This window comes from Mchenga conophoros, linkage group LG5 (assembly GCF_057382185.1).
Source record: "Mchenga conophoros isolate Kocher_MC1m ecotype Shallow Benthic linkage group LG5, M_conophoros_male_GT1.1, whole genome shotgun sequence".
Lineage (NCBI taxonomy): Eukaryota > Metazoa > Chordata > Actinopteri > Cichliformes > Cichlidae > Mchenga > Mchenga conophoros.
Window position 1 is genome coordinate 26,219,888 of NC_140530.1, and position 25,272 is coordinate 26,245,159.

General features: G+C 41.7%; 1 protein-coding gene across 5 annotated transcripts in view; it reads left to right on the top strand.

Moving 5' to 3' along the window:
- The window catches only part of flnba (filamin B a), a 69,373-nt gene that overhangs the window by 24,024 nt on the left and 20,077 nt on the right, over positions 1-25,272 (top strand). For 3 of the 5 annotated variants that reach the window (XM_085274622.1, XM_085274623.1, XM_085274624.1), the window contains exons 2-25: positions 3,174-3,283; positions 3,394-3,529; positions 3,945-4,042; positions 6,302-6,449; positions 7,243-7,361; positions 7,642-7,716; positions 8,446-8,608; positions 8,719-9,156; positions 9,787-9,913; positions 10,986-11,122; positions 11,425-11,618; positions 11,718-11,831; positions 12,615-12,758; positions 17,026-17,149; positions 18,991-19,151; positions 19,723-19,813; positions 19,997-20,151; positions 20,318-20,435; positions 21,971-22,050; positions 22,206-22,391; positions 22,489-22,803; positions 23,670-23,787; positions 24,172-24,372; positions 25,024-25,197. In XM_085274622.1, coding sequence (XP_085130748.1) covers positions 3,174-3,283; positions 3,394-3,529; positions 3,945-4,042; positions 6,302-6,449; positions 7,243-7,361; positions 7,642-7,716; positions 8,446-8,608; positions 8,719-9,156; positions 9,787-9,913; positions 10,986-11,122; positions 11,425-11,618; positions 11,718-11,831; positions 12,615-12,758; positions 17,026-17,149; positions 18,991-19,151; positions 19,723-19,813; positions 19,997-20,151; positions 20,318-20,435; positions 21,971-22,050; positions 22,206-22,391; positions 22,489-22,803; positions 23,670-23,787; positions 24,172-24,372; positions 25,024-25,197 — 3,726 coding nt within the window. The remainder of the gene's footprint in view (positions 1-3,173; positions 3,284-3,393; positions 3,530-3,944; positions 4,043-6,301; positions 6,450-7,242; positions 7,362-7,641; positions 7,717-8,445; positions 8,609-8,718; positions 9,157-9,786; positions 9,914-10,985; positions 11,123-11,424; positions 11,619-11,717; positions 11,832-12,614; positions 12,759-17,025; positions 17,150-18,990; positions 19,152-19,722; positions 19,814-19,996; positions 20,152-20,317; positions 20,436-21,970; positions 22,051-22,205; positions 22,392-22,488; positions 22,804-23,669; positions 23,788-24,171; positions 24,373-25,023; positions 25,198-25,272) is intronic. The other 2 variants (XM_085274625.1, XM_085274626.1) reach the window with 1 other exon arrangement.

A 25,272-nucleotide genomic window follows, 5' to 3' on the forward strand; every position in this document is an offset into this window, starting at 1 on the left:
TATTAGCTGAAGACTTGTAGCTGGCTGCTGGAGTAATGTCTTCTCTTCAGCGCTACCTTGGAGTCTGTCACGAGGGAGGGAAAGGAGGGCTCAGACTTTAACCGGCAGGGAACAATGCAGCAGATTATTAGAGCGGTTAAAGCCGTCTGTAACCTGCTCTCTGTGGCACTCACACGAGCTGAACTCTGGAGATGCCACAAACGGTCCTCGGGTTTATTGTCTCTGCTCCTTCCGTCATCGTTTTAACTGGCTGCTTTTTAAACCCCCCCCCCCCCCCCCCCCAAGCCCTCCAGTCTTTCTGCTACTCTCGACCTTTATATGAACAATGGGGGTACCATGGTGATAGCCTCGTTACCCACAAAACTGTGTCGACAACGGCGCACACACGGTGTTTAGTTCCCAGCCTGATGTGAAGTGTTGGAGCAGAGGTTCAGCCAACCTACATCCTAAAAATGAGCGTGGAGTTTAGCACTACAGCTAGTCCTCCAGTTTGAAATGAGGTATGAAGATTATTACGAACTGTTTATTCGGTATGGTCCAAAATAAGTAGTGAGCCCATAAATTGAGCAGGAAAATTACTACAGAGGTGTAGAAGCTGGTTTTCAGTGCCCTTCTTTAGGAAAAGAAGTGTTTTTGGAACTACAGCTATTGCTATCTGTTGGCCTTGAGATGGATTCAAGGTTCCTCATTGGCTTTTCTTTGAACTGGTTCTGACAAAAGATAAGCTGTTCCACTTCGCCAGACTCATTGACAAAAGTGGTAGTTTTTACCTCACAGTACACAAACTCGAAACACTCAACGCTCAGTCTCGAGGGAAAAACAGTTTTCGTCTGGTAGCTTTGTCTCATTTGCACAAATCGAACTCTATCATCTGTTGTCTCACAATTTTAACGTGAAGTTTAATGTTTATGTTCAGTGGATCGTTGCATTACACATGGTCACGATTCCATATAAACACAGGAAACATGCACAATTTTAAAAAGTCCCTCTGATCCAGACAGTTTGATTTCTAGTCTTTGCTCTGAATCTGATCATAAAGTAGGGATGTCATTATATGGTCATGTACACACCTCTGTACAAACCTTCTAATTGTCAGAGACAGCCAATCAGACAAAAGCTGCCTTAAATGGCAACTTTCATGAGCTGAGGGGCTGTGCAAAAGCTCGCTGTGGGAGAGAAAAGGATGGTCTTGATCTGTGAATCATGCATTTCTCATGCACTGATGTAACACTTTGTTACTCACAAATTCTTAATGCAGAAAGTGTCACAGCTGGTGTGATTAAACCGTTAGTAAGCTGGGTGGATATGTGAGTTGGGGGTAAAGTTCACTGGCAAAGTGTTTGCAGTTCGTAGTGACACACATACTTAAAGGTGTGGCATTACAGTCTGAGTGGGAAAGAAGGGAAGAAAGGGAGAAACCATAGATAAGAAGCTGTATGTTAATAATTCATGCAGGTGGGGAGAGTGAGATGGATGGAGGAAAAGCAAATGTAGTTTGAACAATGAGAAACAGGAAAAGAGGGCTAAAGGACACAAAAGGGAGATAATAATTTTTAAAAAAATGTAGAAAGCAGGATGTCGCAATGCACACAGTCAAATGTTGTCACTGGGCGAGGCGGCAGCTCTGCAAAGCTCCACCTAAACCTGAGCTGTCGCAACATGTTGGGACTACAGCTGTCCTGCTGGCGGTGGAGCGGAGCTGAAGTTTCACGGGGTGGATCACAGGATTTCCCACACTCTGTGGTGGCGTGTTTAGCGGATATAAGCTGTGTCGCGACTGTGTCAACAGCTCGCATTAAAACGCCAACACAGGCCATTTATAAGGCGTGGATAAAATGAAACAAGTCGTTTCGCAGAGGTAGACTGCGGCCTCGTGCAGCTCTGCTTCAAAAGAGCCTGATATCAGATGTTTTAATGGGATTATAAGCAGTTACTCATTAGAACAAGTTTTTCTGATTATCTCTGCTAGTGGCTTTGTATGAGTCAAAATGATCTTTATCAATATCGGTTCATCTTCAGTCTGAAACCAAATGTTGTTGTTTTTTCCTCCTCTCCATCTAAGCCAATGTCACCTCTCAGAGTTGAGCTGGATTAGATGAGCATATTAGGAATGGGGACTCTCAGTGACATCACACAGATCCAGTACTCAAAGACAAAGTCTGAAACTGTTTCTAGAGCAGTCTAAGCCTGAGCTTTACCATAATATGGCTTTCTTTGAGAGGCTGGAAAGTATGATGGGCAAAAGGTTTGACCTCAAACTATGAAACACTCTTTAAAGATGTTTAGTCCAATACTTTTTAAAATATTAATTACATTTGCTTTAACTATAAATGTATACACCATTATAAACATGTCTTCTCCAACATGTTCCTTTTACTTAAATATAACCTTCATTTAAATATCACACGCTTGCTTTAACAACTTGCTGCTGTTATGAGAGACTCTGAATAAAATGATTTTATCTGCTGTGGTCTGAACTCTGTGTGCAGCAGCTGAAGATGAACTCATGTTGCTGTGTGGTACCAGCTAGTACAGTAAGGTCTGGTTGATGTGAAATGTTACCCAGCAGCGCTTTGTTCAGACTGTGAGCTAAAAAGGTTTACAGCCACAAAGTCAGGAGCAGGTTTGTTGCTGGCTTGCACTTCAGATCTGCAGCTAAGCTCAGTGTTGCACAGTTCTGTGAAATGAATTCTGCAGCGTGAAATATCCAGTCCTGTGTGGCAGCAGAGGAAAGTGGGACACGTTGTAAATATGAGTGTTGGTAGTTGGAGGTTAACGACAGTAGGATCTGGATCTGGACCCAGATGTGATATTTGTGTGAAGATGGGATTAAATGTGTCCTGGCTTACGGTGTTAAATTATCCTTACAGAAATTCCTGGATCATGATTTGTTTCCTCTCCAGTTAATTTTAAGTCCATCCAAGCCTCACTGTGGTAACTTTTTCTCGTAATTGCATCCATAACTTTGTAATCCTGCTAACAAACTGTACCAATCACGAAACCTCACTAAAGGGGGGAAAATGAGCCAATAAACATTTAATAAAAGGACAAACGGAGGGATGTGACGGACGGAGATGAACCTTTTTATGGGATTGTGGTGCTTGGTGACATCTTAAAGGAGGGGGGCAAATAACTGATCTGAATCTGACCTGAGGTCTGCCTGTTTCTTTCAGACTCTAAAGCCATTGTAGATGGGAACCTGAAACTGATCCTGGGTCTGGTCTGGACTCTGATCCTACACTACTCCATCTCCATGCCAGTCTGGGAAGGCGAGGATGAAGAGGTAACGTCCAGCTCGTGGTTTGGTTTTTAAAAATCACTTGTTTTTGTGGCTGTAAATGGAAAGCTATCTTCTTCAGGAGCTTTCTAACTGCAATGTGCTTTTGTATTCAGGCAGAGTCAAAGACACCCAAGCAGCGTCTGCTGGGCTGGATCCAACACAAAGTCCCCGATCTACCAATCACCAACTTCAGCCAGGACTGGAGGGACGGCAAAGTACTGGGAGCACTGGTGGACAGCTGTGCACCAGGTACGCCTTGTTGTTCCAGGCTGTGCAGGAAGTTTACCGTAACAAACTTCATTAGCAAAAATTAATTACACTGTATCGTCAGATGGCATTTTTGGGTGAAGCTGGAACTATTTGGCATGCAGCAAGCCTGTAAGAGCGGCTTTCTCACAGCATGGGTGTGTTTCCTTTGGAGTTTAACCACACTGGTATTTTTACTTACCCTGTGTGTGAAATCGAAGTGAAAGCCAGGCTCCATGTTTATGTATGAGATTCCTAAAAATGCCAAACTGAAAACATCAGAATTATAAACACTGTCTTTTAGATTACTTTTTAAACAAAGAATAATGAGTTTTATCTTATTGTGTACAACATGTAAGTGTTGCTAATACAAGCCCAACTCTTTGTAAACTAATTGTTTTGTTTCTGTTGTTTGCAGGCCTGTGTCCAGACTGGGAGACCTGGGATCCAGTCAGACCAGTGGAGAATGCCACCGAAGCCATGCAGCTGGCTGATGACTGGCTGGGCATCCCGCAGGTTGGTTTTCCCTCCATTGTTTGCCGTCACTGCTCTGACCTTTAAATTAACCTTTAAAGCATTCAGGTGACGTCATTTAGTGCCAGAACTTTTGTCTCCACCTCAGACACTCACTGTTACTTTGTTTTCTAGCTTTAGTTGGCTTTTCAAGTCAAACGCTTTGCTTGCTTTAGCATCCAAGTGTGAGGAATGCAAGAGAGGCTTTTAGTGTAAACAAGCAGATCACAATGGCTGCAGTTCTTACAACGCCATGCATTTTGTGTCACGCAGCCCAATTAAGGCAGAATCTGCTGTTCTGTGAGCTGCTGCCAGAGGTCAGGAACATGATCAGATTATTATTTTCCTGATTTTTGCTGCAACACAGGAAGCTTTTTCATTTTTCAACACAAGCTTGTCTGAGGTTGAGGCAATGCAAGCCTAGAGTTTAACAGCTGTAACATTTCTGTAATGAAGAAACTTCACAGGAAGTGATTAGGAAAGTGTCTTCATCTTTTTGGAAGTGGGTACTTGGTGCTTTAGATGTTTGTTTGAGGATAACAAAATACTTTTCTCTCTGCAGCCTCATTTTTAATCTTAAGGAAAGAAAATGGTTGATGCTTGATGTGTTTCCTGTTTCACCTCCAGTCAGCTGACACTCAAACAGAAGTCTTCTTTAGAGAGTAAACGAAAACCCAAAGACTCACGGCGTCAGAGTTCATTCACATCCACATTTCCACCTGAAGTCATCACTAATGCTTCTGTGTCTGAAGCGACTGAGCCAGAATATCAGACCAAAGTAGTCTGTTTGCATTTCGATAGATGAAGTAGTCGCATATTTAATGTGAGCAAACCCCATTAGACCAGCGTTTCAAATTATGATGTAAGGGGTGTAAAAGTAACCCCTGTGAACCAAAAGTTCAGGCTTCATACTTTAAACATTGGGACATTTTCCCCATAAACAAGTCCGAATTGTTTTCCATGAACTTGACTCCTCACTAAAACTGCTGAGTTTTCCTTAATCTGTTTTAAAGCTACTAGAATAGCTTTGAATCATTCTGTCCAAAATAATCTTTACGTGTCCTATGTTGGTGCTCTTCTTCTGATTGGCTGCAGGTGTCTGCCTCTTCCTCATGACATCTTACAGATCCAAGAGTAGAAAAAAAACAGCATGAAACTTGAGGTTTTGACAGAGGTTACTTCTACACACTGATGTCATTACTTGAAACATTGCCCATGTTTAATTTATGCATCCACCATTGGTTGTGTGTGTGTTTATTCAGCATACACTGTGTGTACACCCTGTTTACACACACGCTCCAAACAATGAGCTCCATTTTCCAGGATAGTGACTCTTGGTTCCAATGAAAGGAAATATTAATGCTTCATTATATTTTTAACAGCATGCATCAAACCTTGGTGCAGTAAAGCCCCCCCCCCCCCCCCACTTCCTGTTTCCACATGACAATGCCCTCATGAACAAGGCCTGGCGCAGACAGAAGGAAATGGCTTTCCCAGTTTGGTGTGAATGAACTGAACTCATCTGTAGAGATGCCTGAAATGAAGCCAGCTCAATAAATTTGGGCTAAAAAAAAGTGACATCTCCTCATGCAGCGCCAGCATTGGATCTCATTACTGCTCTGGTGCATAAATGGTTCGTAATTGGAAGGAAATGTGAAACCAACAACAGATTATCGCCTTGTCAAAATCTCGTTCGACTATCACATGTTCGTCTATTAGCTTTTTCCTTTGTATCTAGTTTGACTGCCTGTGTGGTTGCTGCGCAGTTTCAGATTCTGACTGATTACTTGGTAAAAGATCGTATCCTGAAGCTACCATATCATGTAGAGATGATTGCAGATTAACGTGGAAATGGCAATCTGTCAGAGTTATGTGTATCAGTTTATCTTGCGATAGGAAATATCAAATGTAATTCATTTTGTTTATTTCAGTTAAATTGCCATAATTATGAAGATGGCGCAGAGTTTCTCAGCTTTTAATGGCAGTCTTGTGTCTGAGCAGGGAAAAAACAAACAAATCCTGTTGGTCATCATCAGATAACCACATGTGAATGACATCCTCAAGAACTAAACAGAACAGGAGATGTTAATGTGAGATGTGTGGTGGTAGAAATAAACACACACTCTCAGACTCTGCTTTCCTGTTTACCAAACCAGAGTGCTCAGGGAAAGCTGCCTTCACACTGAGAGCCAAGTTCTGACTTCTAGGGACAGTCGGGTTTATTTATTTTGGACCAGCTGTAAACGGTTTGTGCGATTGCAGGTGATCGCTCCAGAGGAAATCATCGACCCCAGTGCGGACGAACAGTCGGTGATGACCTACCTGTCCCAGTTCCCCAAAGCCAAACTGAAGCCCGGAGCTCCACTCAAACCCAAACTCAACCCCAAGAAGGCCCGCGCATACGGACCGGGTACGCGCACAAACTTGCAACACAAAATAAAGATTTTAACACTTCTGAAAACACTCGAGTTCATCTGGTTACCGATTCAGTAATTTGTTTTTCTCACTGTGTTTGAGCACTTGACACGCTGCGAGGAAACAAGCAGCTATAATCTAAACAATGGGCTGCACTCACATCTGATCCACACAAACACAAGGTGGTGAGGTCAACATTTGTTCTTTAACTTGGACTGTAAGTGAGGAGGAAATACCAGGAAATTAATAACAAGGCAACACAGACACCAACACGCCCACAGCAGCTACAGACTGACGGCTTGTGCTAGAAAAACAAAAGGACAAAAGATTTAAATATTTATAAAATAATAAAATGAATAATTATGTCAGGAGCAGTCTGTGTGCTGCAGCAGCTGCTCCCTCACAGGATTCTTGTCTAGAATTTGAAAATTGCAGTATTTGAATGCTTTCAGCTGAGCTTTTAATCTGTGGTCAGAGATGAACTAGCGAGAGCATGTTAATAAGGACAATTTGAAAGGGAAAAGTACGGAGACCCGTTTGTGACAATGTGAAATTCAATTAAAACACAGTACGTCCAGATTAGTAAATGTACACCCACTCATTATGGAATCTGATGCTGGACTCTGTAAATCAAACGGTGCACATAGAAGAACCCTTAATCACTCATGTCACTGTAAATCCATCCTGTGTGTTTGTGGTTCAAATATGTGTGCAGAAGGTTTTGATTGGGATTAAATGTGCCGCTTGTTGATCTCTAAAGTTCCTGAATTGACCGTCGTCCTCTGCAGGTATCGAGCCCACAGGGAACAGAGTGCTGCGACCTGCTGTCTTCACAGTGGACACATTCAGCGCGGGTCAGGGGCAGGTCACAGTCTACCTGGATCATCCAGACGGCACAAGAGAGGAGGTAAAATCCACCTCCGCATTATAGAGTAGCATCTAATGACAGGCATAAACATATTTTGCTTTATGGATATGCATTTTTGTTCTTGGACTGTGCTGGGCAACCCAGAGAGCCAAAGTTTAAGGAAAAAAAAATAGTGAAATTGTGTTTATAGCTGTTTAACTTCACAAACGCTAAACTCATGGACCTGTGTGTATACTTTATGCTTTTACTTCCTTTTAATTGGTCCCCCTTTTAACTACCTTAAACTTGCATGACATCCACTTGCATTTGTGTCGATCAGCTGAATGCGGAGCTTAACGAGGGCAAGAAGACGTACAGTGTCACCTACATTCCTCAGGTCATGGGAGCCCACCAGGTAGGCTTTGTTTTGACTGTGAACACGTTATTATAATTGAATCAGGACAGAAGAAACCCACTTTCTGTGTGTCGTGGGGCAAGTATTTATTTAAAAAAACAAAACCTAAAGGTTATTGTTCCTCTCAGCAGATGTTTAATTAGGAATTATAACTTGTGTAATACGCTAATTTGCTTATGTTTCAACAACAGAAAAACGACCAGCAGATAAAAGCAGTGTATTAGTCAAACCTTTGGAATTAGAAAACACTGTCACCTACCTAGAAAGTGTTAATTTTCACCACGTCAAGTTTTTCTATTCTACGACTCTGAGTGAAGAAGTCCAGAAATACATGGACTTTTTTTACTGTAGTGAAGATTTGTGGTTCGATGTATTTCTTATTAAGAAATTAACCTTTAAAGAAAATTTATACATATTTATACAGTTGTATTCAATTTCATTGGAAAATGCAGTACCAGTAAAAATAGTTTTTTATTTTGGATTTATTGGAAAAATTAATTAATGCCAGGTTTTTTTCTCATTGCTGTGTAATGAAAAGTTTTAAAATTACACGAGTTGTTTTTATGATATTGTTATTTATTATTATTATTGTTATTTATTATTATTGTTATTTATTATTATTGTTATTGTTAGTTATTGTTATTGTTAGTTATTGTTAGTTATTGTTAATTATTATGAATATATATTTTTTAAAGCAGAATCTAGATATTTACTTTTAAATTGTTCTAGGTCACTGTGTTGTTTGCGGGCCAAGAGATTCCCAAAAGTCCCTTTGAGGTGAATGTGGATAAAGCGCTTGGAGATGCTTCCAAAGTCACAGTGAAAGGCCTGGGAGTCGAACCTGTGGGCAACATCGCCAACAAACCAACTTACTTTGACATCTACACTGCAGGTAAGAGCAGTCGGACACAAGAAGAAAAATCACTCTTTAAAATGTTTCTACATACAGAGGTGGTGTTTTTATGGAGAATCAACATTGATATTAAAAAATCGTCACTGTAGGTGCCGGTACAGGAGACGTGACAGCCATGATCAAAGATCCTCAGGGTCGGCAGAACACTGTGGAGGTGATGATGGAGGATAAAGGCGACAGCGTGTACCGCTGCACTTACCGACCCACGCAGGGTGGCCCGCACACAATCACAATCACCTTCGGAGGCGTTGGAATCCCCAAGAGCCCCTTCAGTGTGGACGTGGGCCCCGGTGAGTACATTGTTTTTCCCATTTATCTATTGCACAGCTTAAATCCTTTAAATGAAAGAGTCATCACCTGTTTACTTGTGCTGTCTACTTCACTGGCAGCCTGCATGCCGGGAGCGTGCAGGGCGACAGGTCGAGGTCTCCAGCCGTCAGGTTTGAGGGTCAAACAGGTCGGTGATATCAAGGTGGACACCAGGAACGCTGGCAGTGGAGAACTGAAAGTGACAGTCAAAGGACCGAGTGAGTGCGGTTAATATCTTAGAAGCTTTTAAGAGAAGTGAAATAAGCTCAGACCTAATAACAAAGAGCCACCTTCAGAATCTCATTGGCCCAGTTTCATACAGACACTGCAGTTTTTGTCCATTTTCTGTTTAGTGACTTCACACCATGAAGCCCCCTGGTGTGGTCAGGACTTTCATGCTTTCTCTGTTGGAGGATGAACTCTGAGTGCTGGTAGTCTGGTCTTAATCACACATAAGAACCAGATGAGATGACGTGTTGTAATTTACTGTCAAATCAAGATTGGAATGATAGAAAACAGTATAATGTTTGAATCAGGCCTCAGTTTGTAGAGTACTGCAGTCCTCATTACACCACATAGATCTACTTTTTTTCTCTTTTTTTTTTTTTTTTTTTTTGTCTGTGACTTTAGAGACAAATAACTTCCAGGCTTCATGTTGTATCCACCGGCTCAGTTTCTATTGTATGTTTCTGGATGTTTGTTTTCCAAAATGTCACATTGCTATTTCAACTGTGATTTAAAAGCTTGTTACTCACTCGGTTTTATTTATATAGCCTCATATTACAGCACACAAGTTTGTCCCGTTCCACGATGTGCAGACATATCACATTATCTGTGTGTGGTTTCAGAGGGCGTCGAGGAGCCAGTGAAGCAGCTCTCCAGTCAGGATGGGGTGTTCTCCTACGAGTATCACCCCAGCAGTCCTGGGAAATACATCGTCTCCATCACCTGGGGAGGTCAGCACATCCCAAAGAGGTGAGCTTGTATGCTGCGTGTTTCACGGCATTACCTCAGCACATTACCTCATCTGATCTGAATGACTGGGTCTCCTGGGGCCTCAGGAGACCTCATGTTCAAGACCTCGTTTTCTTTTTGTCACCTTTCTGTGAAGCAGATTGCTTTTCTTTCTTTTTTCTTCCCTCTCTCCTTGTGTGAATATTAGTAATGGTGTAGGGTTTCTGAGAAGCAAAGAACATATATCAGAAGATGTACATGAATCTGAGGGATAAAACTGAATTGTGTGTAGTTCAGTCTTAAAATCTAGACCTCTTCACAGGTCACAACAGGTCAGAAATTTCCCTCAGCCTTCACATCTTTGGGGCAGGGGAGTTGAGAACCCCTTTAACAGGTTTCTGTTTTGTTTCATCCGGCACTCACCATTAGCTCGCTAAACTAAGCTCAGAGGAAGAAACTCCTTTATATAAGGAATATAAACTATAGCTGATCTTGAATCTCACCAGTGTCTGTAAGTCCAGATGTGGAGAAGATGGATGAGCCGAGAGGCAAAACTCCCAGGCATAGGTAGTCCGGTGACCTCAGCCTTCACGTAATGCCTCTGTACTGCAGTGCTTTTATTCATTATTTCAGTTTAAGACTTCCAAATTTTGGAATTTTCTACTGAAGTGATGTCTGCCTGCCCTTTAAGATTGATGCTCAAAAGTATGTAGAGGTACATTGTTTTTTTTTTTTTGGTTTTTTTTGTAGTGACCTCTTTGGCCCAGTAAGCATAGTCATGGTTTGTGCCATTGGTGGGCATAAGAAAAACTGTAAATCCGCACAGGCAGTTTTATTTGGAGAGCAACAGACATGAACAGCAGACTCTGTGCACACACACTGTAACTGCAGTGTCGGGTTTCAGTCCTGTGGGGCACTGTGGTTGGCTTGTTTGTTGACAGTCTTTTGGGTGATTTCAAACTGTGTAGCGGTATTTAGACGCACGCACACACACACACACACACACACCATGCTGTTTTTATGCATATGTTGTGACATTACCAAAACAGCAGCAGACTGTGTGATCTGATTTTTATTTTTTCCCCCTCTCCAGTCCATTTGAAGTAACAGTTGGTCAGGAGGCGGGGCCTCAGCAGATCAGGGCCTGGGGTCCAGGTTTGGAAGGAGGCATTGTGGGTAAACCTGCCACCTTTGTAGTGGAGTCCATTGGCACCGATGTGGGAGTGTTGGGTGAGTGATCACACCTGGTTCAGGTTCACCTGTATTTATCAAGCTGCTGCTGAACCAGCAGAAGACATCAAATCTTTTCACCAATCATAATTTCCTTCACTACATCCATAAACCTTCTCCCAAAGGGGGATTGGGCTTTGAAAACAAGTGAAGGGGTTAAAAATCATACGCTACATATAAAAGATGGATGTTGCCACTTCAGTACTGGTTGCAATTTTGAGCCTGAAATGTTACCACTGAATGTATCCAACCTGCAGTTCTTTACACCCTCACTAACTTAATCTAACCTGCTGTGTCTTCAGGTTTTGCCATCGAGGGACCTTCACAGGCCAAAATCGAGTGCGAGGACCAAAATGATGGGTCATGTGACGTTCGTTACTGGCCAACAGAACCTGGCGAGTATGCCGTCCATGTGACCTGTGATGAAGAGGACATCGAACACAGCCCCTTCATGGCCTTGATCATCCCTGATAACAACACTAGCTTCCCAGATAAGGTCAATGAGACTCTGAACAAACACGAGCACATGTTCAGGTGTTTTTAATTGAACAATGAACACTTAAGTTGGGGAATGACTTTTGTTTTGCGTTTGCAGGTCCAGGCTTACGGGCCGGGGCTTGAGAAGAGCGGCTGTGTCGTCAATCAGCCTGCCGAGTTCACTGTGAACGCGGAGCATGCTGGGAAAGGACCTCTGAACATCACAGCTCAGGTCAGAAGCAGAAATCCTGCCCCAAACTTTTAAGGATTTATTATTTTTTATTTTTTTATTTTTTGCAATAATGCCTACCATTATAAACAAAGATTAGCTTAATATTTGTTCACCTTTAAGTTATATTTTTTAATTACTGTAACAAAGTTTCCAAACATGACTGTGGGAATAAACGTGTAGAATTCGTTTTTGCATCCAGTTCCTCATAGTTTGATCATATGGTGAAGTTCATGTTGGTTTATGAGCTACATGTAGATGAACTAAATCAAAGTTCACAGGTTGCATGCAAAGTGTGTGAGTGCAGTTAAATGTTAAGACATTTTTGACCATTTGCCACTCAAACTGCTTAGCCATGGGGTGACCCAGTTTTTGAAGCTGTTAATTCAATGTGGTGGTGTTTTGAGTGTGAAACCCTGAGATCAGACCCAGGGAAGACTTGCTGCTTTGGGTCTGCTTCAGTGTCACCCTGAAGATGGTGGTGGGAGTCTGCTTAGCCCTGCTGAATAGACTGCCAGGAAATGAATGAACAAATGGATGAAATGTGCTTTTGCTTGATGTGGTTGTCAAGTTTGTCTGCCTGCTTAGTTCCTGGTGCTGTTGTCTGTCATGTGATTGAACTATGTTCATGTTACCTATGGTTTCATAACAAATCCTTCAATTAAAGAAACTTTAATCAGATTTCCCATTATAACAAGAGAAAACGATACCATTTAATTCATTCAAATATATTTTTTGTACCCATCTTTGTCCTATTGATTAACTGACTTCCTGTTTGTTTGTCAGGACGCAGAGGGGCTTCCTGTGGAGGTCAAGATGAGGAGCAAAGGTGATGGACTGTATAGCTGCTCCTACACACCCACCTCCTCTCTCAAGCACACCGTGGCTGTGTCCTGGGCGGGAGTCAGCATCCCCAAAAGCCCCTTCAGGGTAAGCAGCCAATCACAGAACCCCGTTACTACAGGAAATGATAATTCCCTGCCCAAATCTGAGCATCTTGCCATGGCAGAAAGCATCAAGGTTGTTCAGTCGGAGCATTTAATTAAGACAGAGAGAGTAGAAGTTGTTCAGTCAGAGCTGAAGGTAAAAAGTACAGATGAGAGCTGCAAAACTAAGAGGCCTCTGATTATCATAACTACATCTATCGAGGAGAGGTACACCTCTTAGTTTAGGTGCACAGAGGTTCATCGTACAACAAAAAATTTAAGAAAAACGTTAAATATTATGAGAATTAAACACTTCACATGAAGAAATGGTAAACTGAGATGCATGGATAAGCCTGTAACTCAGTAGATTGCTCATTACATTTACATTCAAGTATCTGGTATTCAATATACCTTCATAAATGTGTTCAGTTGGACGTGGGAGGATATCTGTAGTTTGGGTTAGTGAGTTTGTTTTCTTCGTCAAGGAAGCAAACCTTTCTCTCAGCGTGTATCTGTAAAGCGTCACAATCATCAACAGATGGTTGTTAGAGGAAGGAATCAATATCTCGTGTCTGATCAAAAATTTAGAAGCTGAAATGTTTTTGATTTTTCAAATGTTTTAGTTTACACTGTTCTAATGAACTCCGTCATAGTAATGTTGTCACTGTAACAGCTGTTTGTCCTTCACATTATCACTTAAAACCCCTAATCTTAAAACTTGTTATGTAGACTCTTGATGTAACCAGTCTTCTGCACTGTAACCACTGTCCATGCATTTTTATTTTTTTTGTGTAACACTTTTTGGGTTTGAGTCCCACCTGAAAATCACTCACCTGAACCTTTCTGATCCCAGCTACAAACCAGCTTTGACGTATCAGCAGTCATCATCTCCAAAATGTCAGTACTCACCATATAAACCAGCTAGATTCATGGGTCATAACCCTTAAGAATCCTAAACTGAATTTGCTCAAACTTTTTAGGCAGTGCTCACTAAATAGTCTACAATGTAATGACCCCTGTGGTGCTATATACCAATAACTATCAGTTTTGTGAGCCAAACTTTATTCTTCGGGTTACAGATAAAGCTCCAGTTTTGATTTAAAGAAAAAACAAACTCTTTACTGTAAGTATTAATGATGTCACAGAAACGAGGGCTGCTTTTTGGCATCTCAGATTTTGATTTTGGGCATGAAGTGAGCAGCAGCCTCATGATGACATCGCTTTCAGGACTACATTCAGCCTTTTTAAGTACATGCACTTAAGATTTAACTACATTTCTAATGTTTGGTTATCATTTAAAAGTAGACTTCTTCAAGGGGGTGGATCCTTTTTTAAAACCCTTAATGGGATTGGATTAGCAAAATACTAATGTCTTAGTCACAAAAGTGGTTTCCTGTCAGAAAATTGAAAGATAAAAATGTTTTCTTTTCATTTTTGACAAACTAAAAATGTAGGAGAGATCATGCAAAAGCAACTCCCATCATTGGTATAAACGTGTCAAAGCCTTCCGGTGTAGCTGGTTTAAAAGATTTTGGATTTAGCCTCAGTTTACCAGAAATTATAAGACTCAAAATAATGAACTCTAAAGAATGACAGCATTCTTTAGAGTTCACATTTATACTCTGCAAAGCCAGAGAGGTTCAGATAAGTGAATTTTTAACAGCATGTTTGTTGTTTTTCCCTCCTGTTAAATGTGTTCATGTTCAGGGAAAACCTTTTCATTCCATGTGTGTATTTAATGAGATCAACACACACTTTCAGTGTAAAGTTGCTGACGTGTGAAAGTCATCCACATCAAACATACATTCTGAACACAGATACAATTGACCCATGATTTTGAGTATAAGGGCAAAACTGAGAGTGAAAAGGTTTTCTTTTTCCATTCATGTTTACTAACCAGTCTGTAAACCTTTTATTTTACTTTTTGAAATCATTGTTTGAGTTGCTGCTGTTTGTTTTGAAGCAGTTTATCGGCTCTTTCTCTTTGATACAAGTTTAGTTCCACATACATTACACACAAGTCCCATGAGAAACTGCCGTAGAGTCTGAGATTCATGAAGATCCCAGCAAGCATGAAGAGCAGGCAAAGACATTCAGCTTGTTGCACGTCTGTTATCCTTTCAAAGTGTTTAGGGCTAGACTAGACTTTCAGAAGCTTTTGCAACAACCTGACTGATTTCTGTAGTGTTCACGGTGGTCCATAAATCACTTCAGCCGATGGACACCTTGTGATGTCTTAGTCACTGATTGTTCAGCAGGCTTGTTCTGAGCTGCAGCGACTTGCGTGCAGGCTTCCTCGTTCTGACTGCGCCTTTCTCGAATTTCAGTGAAGATACTTTGGGTGGATAAAATGCAAACAGACACACCCAGCTCTCAGCACTGCTGGGAGCCTACAGCAGTGACACCTTTTTAATCAAACGTGTAGGAAAAGAATCCAGCATGGGAAAGAGGTTCATGGTTCAAATCTGGCTCAGTGTAAACTGTCCACTGCTGTGCTGGTGAGCTACAGACGAGGGAGTAAAGAATCTGTTTAAAAGCCAGAAACTGAAGCAGAAAGTTGATTCTTTTGTGTCAAAATGAGCTCACTTAGGCAGCTTCCATACACACATTGTATCTAAGGTGCAAAGTCCATCTCTGAATCCCTCTGGGAACTTATTTGGGCAGTTATTTTTAGAAGTTCTCTCGGATGACTAAAGCAGTTTGATTCCAGTGTTTACTGCGACATAAAGTCCACACCATGTTAGCAGCTCTTTTTATGCTGTCTAATTTACCCACTAGTGAGTGGACATGGTGTCTGTCGCTCCCTAAGCCGAACGGTTTACCGCTGCCTGCTGTGTGTCAGAGCGCGTATCGTTTATCTCCCGGCTTCTTTTGTGACTAATCCTCTGGAGTAGTTGCAGAATAAATCAACCTCTACACCCTTTGACAGTCTGCTTGGGTTGGGCTTTAAAAACAAGTCTGAAAAGAGCACTCATCAGCTTAAACACAAGTTGCAGAAACTGTTTGCACTCATTGCACTGATTTCTACTTTTATTATATAGAATGAGTAGATTTCCTTTTTTAAACATCTGTAGTGACTTAAAATCCTTTAAATCAGCTTTTAGAAGTTTGCAGAATTGTTTTTTTTCCCCTCCGTTGGCGCCTCATTTGAGATTTCTGTGCTTGCATTTTTGTTTTAAAATATTCCCAGTAAATCTGTAACTAACGTGTTTACTGAAACCGACTTTAATTTCAGTCTGTACTAAAACAACAAAGCACTTAAACACTTTAATTGCCACAAGTGGAAGTTGATTTCAAAATAAATGAACATTTTATTTAAATGTTGTTCTGTGTTTGGTTCATTTCTTTTTCTTAGGCTTTGCTCATTCAGTTTCTTTCTTTCACTCGTTCACTGATTTCTTGTTTAAAGCAAAACAAAGTACAACAAAATCTAAACACTACATGCAAATGCAGGGAAAGGGGGAAGTGACCAAAGACCAGGCAAAACAAAGTCAGAATCCTGAATCGGACCCAGTAACTGTAGCTGTGATGTGGAATAATTATTGTACAGTCTTGCACTGGAGATGTTATCTAAATGGCACAAAGGGCATTTAAGACTTTGTTTCTTAAAAAACAAAAGTTTTTATGATGGTGGTAAAATTTTAATATCACATCAAGACACTAGAGTTTCATATGGGATCAAGTTGATGATCATGAAGTAAATTTATGGCATTTATTAGTTGGACTTTTCCCCCTTTTTAAATGCCAGAAATTCATATTGAAGTCCCAGCAGTTAGTTTTCTGCACCTGTGAAGTTGTTAACCTGCACTTAGGCAATTTACTGTGTTTCACTTTTCATTCAGTGTCTTTTTATTATCAGTTTTTAGTTTTATTAGAAATGCTCTTTACTGTTAGAGTAAAATTGCACAACTGTGTACATTGTAGATGTGATCTGCCTGTAGAGAATTCACTGTTTAATGCCACCACCCTGGTTTATTGCTACACCTTTCAGTTGCTTTTTGGAAACATTGAATCCTCCTCACCTGCTTTCCTCTTAAGTTATAGCTGTGTGAAGCCAGCATTAATAAACGTGATGTTGAAATGTGTTGCAGTAAATATGCTAAGAATAAATTAAAAAAAAAAAAGCTGTGCATCTAGTTTGGAGCCTTGTGGTTCTCTGTATTATAGCATTCATTGTAGTCTTAATTTTATTTTATTTCTACAAAATTTGACTGCCTCACATCCTTAAGGAGATTGAAATAAGTGATGTCACTTCCTGTTGGTGCCCGTAGGTAAATGTGGGTAAAGGCAGCCACCCCAACATGGTGAAGGTGTTTGGTCCCGGAGTGGAGAGGAGTGGACTGAAGGCCAACGAGCCCACACACTTCACTGTGGACTGTTCAGGAGCTGGAGATGGTAACTCGAACACACTAAGAATCATTTAGACAGGAAATCCTGACTGTTTTATCACACTTCAAAAGAACTTGCTTAAAGGGGATGTGCTTTTCTTTGGCTGGGACATTAACATGTATAACCTTAAACAGTGGTGGATCCACTTGTACTTCTGTGGTGTCACAGAGTAGATATGCCTGATGTGGCCATTAACCAAGATAATAGCTTCTAATTTAGACCCAGAGTTGGGGGGGGGGGAGAGAGAGGGAATTGTAATTTTGTGCTTTGTATTTGGTCAAGTTGTTTCACAAACTTTGGGGTTTGAGTGTTAGGAGTAAGCAAGGTGTGTTCTGTTTCAGTGTCAGTCCAAGCAGCAGTTTATTAAAAGCTAACAAAGTATCACAACCGTAAAACAACCGGTTTTGATACCAATATGCCGGTTCAACACCAGACTTCAGATTTGGATATTCTAAAATGAATCAACTGGAAAAGATTTGAAGCAGAAAAACTACTTCCATGAACAAGTTACGCTGACTGTTCTGTGACGTTCGAGAGAGTAGCCTTCTCCTTTTTTTCCCCTCTGATTTCATCATCAGAGGGTACCCACTCCTACATTCATTTCCATTCTGCTGCATCTTATGAACTCTTATCTAAACTTGCACTTCAAACAAGTCTGAGGACGACTAGTATTTGTCACTGCATTAATGAATAGAGACAAAGCACACGTTCAGGTTTGAGTGTGCATATATTCTATTAATGTGGTGGGGAGCATGTTTAGGCCGGTGCATGCGGGTGATGAAGCATGATCCTGTGTTACTACTCAGGAAGGGTCAGATGGATGAATTTCCTGTTGGGATGTTTCTGCCTTGAGATCATTGCCATGACATACCAGAGGAAAGAGAGGGGGGGTCGGGGTGTAGGGTATATTACTGTAGTATCATTCAAAAAGGCTACATTCATTTTAAAGTGAATGCACATGTTACAAACAATGTGTTGTTGTTTTTTTACTCTGCTCTGTGCCAAAAGAGCTGTTGAAATTCAATTCAGCCTGGGGGCAAAAAAGTAAACTGCTCTAAAAGGCTAAAAGAATTATTTGCAAATGCTACTAGAATTTATTTATTTTCAAATTATAGTATCAGTATGTTCAAACTGGAGAAAGTAACACTTATGTAGATTTATTTATTTTTCTTCTTCCATGTCATTTTCATGACAGGAAACGCTTCTTTTATGAATTCACCCCCCCCCCCCCCCCCCCACCAAAAACACACAAAACTTTGCCACAGTGGTGATGCTCATATTAATGTGTGTGTGTACACATAAAAACTGCATTTGTTTTAATCTTCTAGAATTAAATTCTTAAACATTACAGTATGTGCAGTGGGGTAATTTGAGCTTTTTCTTTGGGACAAGAGAGAATTGTGAAGGTCATCTGCTAACACTCTGTATAGAAAGAAAAAGGGTTTCTGAGGAGTTTCTCAGGAGTGGTTTCAGGTTATCAGTGGTTTCCCTTCAGGGGTGGGCAGTTTCTGTTGTCTGACATGGTTTCTTGTCCTTTTCTTATCTCTCATACTCTGAATTCCTCTGTTGTGATTGATAGCTCGGGTCTTGTGCTGCAGGGAGTGCCGATTGTGTTGCACAGGTGGCTTATTGTTTATATTAGAGTTTTTGGCAATGCACCATCCCGGAGGTGTGAAGTGTTTCTGAGAAGAGACGATTGACTGAGGAGCAGAAACTGAAGCAGGCAGCGCCACCTTGTGGCAGCCGGTGTATACACTGAAACGATCATCGGCCAAGAAATGAGATTATTTGGAGTGAGTCATAACTGTATGTTCACGATATGGTTATGGTCAACTGTGTTTGTTCAGGTGATGTCGGCGTTGGGATTAAGTGTGACGCCAACATGATCAGCGACAAAGAGGCTGACGTGGATTTTGATATCATTCCCAACGCCAACGACACGTTCACAGTCAAATACATCCCTCCTGCTGCTGGAAGGCTCACCATTAAAGTCCTGTTCACTGATAAGGTACAAACACACTCCTGAAAGGATCGCCCTCTGGTCTGAGTGCTCGCTGTCCACAGTCTGGAGTCAGAAGTGATCACATTTAGATGAGTGTGGAATGCAGAGCATGATTTACTCCATAAACTGCCTGCAAAGTACAGATAATTTCTATCAATTGATAAAATACTAGTTTTTCCCCTAGTGTTTTAAGTCTGCTTCAAGTCAGATTTGATGAATTAATGAGTGCCAAAAAGACATCTTTCTATTTTAATGTTTTCATCATTTCTAAGTTGCTAAACCTGCTCTGATTCCTACTTGTATACCACTAGTGAAATAGCTCACTTTTTTCTACAGAAGTCTGATGTTGGTGAAACACAACATAGAAAAGAGCGAGTGTCTTTTAAAATCTGTTTGACCTCATGATTTAAGGCTTGTATGAAGAAATGCATCGATTTTTCTGCGTTAAATATGACGTGCCAATAAATGTGTTTACCTTTTGGGCTTTTCTCTTTTCGCTGCATAAGCTATGCTATAGAATGTCCACTTTTAAGAAAAAAAGGTCTTACTGTGATTTTATTCTGGTTACTTCACACAGGAAGTTCCTCAGAGCCCCTTCAGTGTCAAAGTCGATCCTTCACATGATGCATCAAAGGTCAAAGCAGAAGGTCCTGGACTGGCTCGCACTGGTGAGAGAGTGGATTTAATGGGACATTAAATTTATTAGAATAGGTCTTAAACAAAAATCTGTCATTGAGCCCAGTCTTTTAAATCAAAGGTTAGTCCTTGATATGATCTGCTATTTGTAGGCGAGACTGTGACAGTATACAGAGAGCATTATTACAAGTAACCCCTTCTCTTATTCTGTCCAGGTGTGGAGAGCGGAAAACCGACTCATTTCACCGTGTTGACTAAAGGAGCAGGTAAAGCACCGCTGGACGTTACCTTCTCCTCTCCCGTGAAAGACTTTGACATCATCGATAACTACGACTACTCTCAGACTGTCAAGTACACACCTGCACAACAGGTACATCAGATTATTTCTAGTGCTTTTTATATTTTGGCAAAACCGAACACTTAAGGTTCGTCATGTCAGAGTGTCACAGATCTTGCAAACTGTCCAGAGTCATGATGGTAAATGAACATAGTGCTTTTAGTGTTTGTTCCAGAGTAAATGATCAGTTTCTTTGCAGGGGGAGATGACAATCGTGGTGAAGTTTGGAGGCGACCCCATTGCCAAGAGCCCCTTCACAGTTGGAGTCGCTGCACCACTGGACCTCAGCAAAGTCACTGTGGATAACATGGATGGAAGTAAGCTGACTTCCTCTTCTGTTAACTTCCTCAACTGTTTAGAAAAGTTCTCTGGCAAAGAAAGAACACAAGTTATATCTTAAAAATAAATACAAGATTTTGTTTTTCTGACATGAGCAGTAAAGCATAACAAATGACTGTTTATGCTTCTGCAAAAAAAGAATATCTGCAGATTTGCTGTTGGTTCTTTTATAACATGCAAGGAACTTCAGGATGGTTCCTTCCCATTTCTGGTACATGAGTCGTTTGGTTTTGTGTTTTGTTTTTCTTTTGTTTTTGCTTCCAGGGTCTAATGAGAATTGATGAGTACTTTTCATCGGAGATGAAATCAAAGTTAAGCATTGTACAAATGTTTGACTGTAATTAAAGTTACAGTGACAGTCAACAGAAATTGTACAAGAGTGATCTGGATGTTGAGCTCCCGTTCTATCAGTCATCAGTTTTAGTGTTTGTTTTTTTGTTTTTTGGCCGTTTGGCTCTTTTGCCATCAGAATTATTGTCTAAAGGCAAAGAAAGATGCCCAAAGGATTTACTTTACCAAATGGACCATCCCAGCCTTGCCGTAATGGTCTATTTGATTCACCTGTTTATTTTATTTTCACTTGCTAAATACGGGACAGACTTGACTGGGGAAAGAAAGAGGGGAAGAAAAACAGCGGAGAAGAGGGATGGGGATGAAGGGCAAAAAACAAAAACCAACAAAATAAGCAGACAAAAAATACATATATCGATCACCTGTTGAGAATGAAAAAAGAAAACGAGCAGAAGAAAAAAGAAGAGCAATACAATAAACAACATCGCAATGATGTATGGGAATATAACGGTAAATATTAAACATTATTGTGCAGCACGTAAGATCAACAGAACACAGTGTGCTTTCAGCTGGGAGCCAAAAAGGGTGTCGTTTGTGTGTGTGAGCACCCGTGTGTACACCTGTGAGCATGAGCGCGCTTGTATTTAAAAGGTTCCTTCATGTAATGATCTGCTAGAGGGTGTGGGGGGGCCACAGCCCCGTCCTCCAGGGCATGAAGCAGGTATGGAGGAGATCAAAACTCCAGACATCCAGAGGCCCTCAGAACACAAGAGACCAAGGAAGACCAACAGAGGGGCAGCTGCGCCACTGTCCCAGAAAGAGCTGAGGAGAGTCCCAGATGAGGACTCACTCAGCAGCCGCGGAGCAGAAGCCAGGGGGAGTTGCAGTGACGCGCCCGTGAGCTCCGCCGGCAGCCAGCCGTGCCTGAGTGACCGAGCCCCAGGCCGAGAGGCCGGGGGCACCCCACCTCCGAAGTGGCCCGAGCGAGCCCCAGGCTCCAGGCCATAAGCAGCCACCAAGGAGTGAGCCGGTGTGTACCCGGGCGCCCACCCCCGGACACAAAGAACCACCAATGCACTGATGTCTGAGGGCGTCTGTCAGGGGAAGTGGTGGGGGGAGATAGGCCTCCATACCTTAGAGGGCCTGAAACCAGTTTTGGTGTTAACAGAAAGTTTCTAGGTACTTCAGGAGCAGCCACTTATAAGTGACTAATGTCTTTCAGGAGTGGAGGTTAACCAGGAACAGCAGTTCATGGTGGACACAAAGGGTGCTGGAGGTCAAGGTCACCTGGTGGTAGAACTGGTGAGTGTCAGAGAAACCTCATATTGACCTGTGTGGGGAAAAATATAACTGTTAGTAAGAGTCAGTCTTTTTATTAAGGTTGGATAAGGAAAATACTTTTTCCAAAAATTTTAAATTCTGGAAAATCTGTTTTCTTTCTGCATATGTGGTGTTAGCTGAGTCCCAGTCAGCAGGCAGTACCTTGTAAAGTTGAGCCTCAGCCCGGTAAAGCAGATGTCAGTTTGGTCCGTTACACCCCCACAAAGGAGGGAGTGTATGCTGTTAACGTGTCTTATGATGGACACCCCATCCCAGGAAGCCCCTTTCCTGTGGAGGCCCACCTGCCTCCAGACCCCAGCAAGGTAATATCAGTTTGTTCTGTAAGCTGACAATTTTACTTGGTCTGTTTTAACATGTTAGACACCTCTATGATTAATAATGCGTTACATCTTGTTTTAGGTGAAAGCCTTCGGTCCTGGTCTGAAGGGAGGCTTAGTGGGGAACCTGGCTGAGTTCACAATCGACACCAAAGGTGCCGGCACTGGAGGTCTGGGGCTGACGGTGGAGGGGCCGACCGAGGCCAAGATCGAATGTTCAGATAATGGCGATGGGACCTGCTCAGTCTCCTACCTGCCCACAGAGCCTGGAGACTACCTGGTTAACATCCTGTTTGAGAATGTCCACATCCCCGGATCGCCATTCAGAGCTGACATCCAGATGCCCTTTGACCCCTCCAAGGTGGTTGCCTCAGGATCGGGCCTGAAGAGAGCCAAGGTGAGTCTGCAGGGGGAGTGAAATCTGAATGAGTGCAACAAATATGCTGCTACAACACTGCTTCTGAATTTCTCTGCAGCTCAGAATTTTGGCTCGTTAATCTTAAATTTGTAAAGTTAGCTGCTCTTTTATGTGGTGATCTCTGGGTTTCAGTAGGAATGCAGAACCACCTCCTCCTCCCCACTTCACCCAGTAATATGTTCCAGTCTTTGTTGTAGCAGCATTTTCCAGTCTTAGTGGGAGTTTCCGTCATATTGCGCAAAAATCTTCATAGCTTTTGACTGTATGGTGTAATTTCCTCCACTGGGTGTGTTACAAGCAGCAAGAAATGTGACAAATTGACCTGCACTTGATCCATGATGGCAGCCTTTCCTGCTTTTCTTACAGCCAGTGGATTCATTCCTCTGTTTAGGGAAGGTGTGTGTGAAGTGGTGACTTCTGAAAAGTAGTGCCAGTCAAAATGTGTGACTAACTAGGGAATGAAAAAGGGTGTCCCACATGAACTGAGACACCCGGTCAGCCAATATGTATGTAAATGGTAAATGGCCTGTATTTATATAGCGCTTTTCTAGTCCCTAAGGACCCCAAAGCGCTTTACATATCCAGTCATCCACCCATTCACCCACACGCACCCATGTGGTGGACTCTGCTGAAATGCAGCCAGGAAGAAATTTTCAAGTTCCTCAGAATTTATTCATGCAATAGGCACAAGTTCAGTTTTTCATTGTTCGAAAGTTGTGCTGCTTTTTAAGTTCCTTAATCTCATCTCATCCTGTCCTGTGTCTGCTTTAGAGTCTGACTCATCCTTTAAAATACTCTCCTGTCCTGAAAGTCATAAAGTCTGATCCATGTTACTGTCTCTTCAGGTTGGGGAAACCAGTGTTGTAAATGTGGACTGCTCTCAAGCTGGACCGGGTGAACTCAGCCTGGAGGCTGCGCTAGATTCACCCCCAAGCAGCCCTACTGGTTCAGGCCTGGGCTCAGGTAACTATTTAATTCAGTCATATAAAAGTTATACATGTTCAAAAGCACATTTAAAAAGCTGTATTCAAATAAAGGCAGAGCCAGCCATTATTCACTGTTTATGAAAAGTGGGATTTAGAGACTTAAAAGAATACTTGATGATCAGTTATTTCAAGTGAAGAAAGTTTCCATTTCGTCCCCTTTGCTTCTTTAACATGCCTCACCAGGGGGTAAGTGTAGAGCTTATTTAATATCATGAAATATGGCTGGAAAGCTGTCGTTTGGCTTTGTCAACAGACATGTTCATTGGTGAGATTTTGTATGTTTAAACTCCAGGTTTTCTGTTTTAAAGCAAAAAATTTTGGTGGTTCTCCATGTAGCACAAATTCTAATTTCATATTCCAGGTGCAAAAGCGAAGACTGAGATTGTGGATAACAAAGACGGGACCTACACGGTGACCTACATCCCTCTGACTTCTGGCATGTACACCCTGCTGCTGAAGTATGGAGGAAAGACGGTCCCTGGTTTCCCTGCTAAGGTGATGGCGGACCCTGCTGTGGACACCTCCAAAGTCAAAGTGTTTGGACCTGGAGTGGAGGGACAAGGTACAGTATATATTTAGTTTGATACAAATCCAGTTTAGGAAGAATAATTAAATGAGTGGTGTTCAAGTTGAGCAGTACTGTTTATTTTTTCCTGTTTGGTTTCTTTTGCTTTGCATTATCCTGCACAGTTGAATATTATACAAGTTAGAAGTCATAGAAAGTGAATTATACAACTTAATAGCATTCGCTACAGTGGTTAATGAACCTAATATGATCATCCCAAGCACACGGCTGAGAGTACATAAGCTCCACCCACCTGCTTATGTTTAATTGAGGGGCAGCCAATCACAAAACAGTTTTTTAAATAGGGTGGCCTTACAGGGGGAGGAGATAAAATGGCTTATGTCAGACTGGGTTTAATTGAGAGACTCCACTATTGTGCTGAACTTTGAAGTGTTAATATTCAATGCTTCTCTTCATTTTTTGTGAATTGAAGAATTTTGCGTTGAGGGACTGTGTGTATTTTATGTAGTATAGTTTTTAAATCCCTTTGTGATATCGGGGTAATTTCCAACTTGATAAAACTCCTTCATAAGTCAACAGGTAGAGATGACTTGACAGCCTGAGTAAGTTTGGTGATGATCAAAAAACCTCTTGTGCCCAGTCAGAGTTCTGCTTAAAACACGCCTTCCTCTGTTTCCCTCCCTCCAGCTGTTTTCAGAGAAGCCACCACAGAGTTCACAGTGGATGCTCGTTCTCTGACCCGGCGGGGTGGCGACCACATAAAGGCGGCGGTCAAGAACCCGTCTGGAGCTCTGACAGACTGTGTGGTTACAGACAAGGCCGATGGCACCTACTGTGTCAAGTACACTCCTTTTGAAAATGGTAACGCATCCAGTCAGAACTGAACTGCTCAACATAAAACCTTTTTGTTGTGAAGTCCGTTTCATTTGTGTCAAT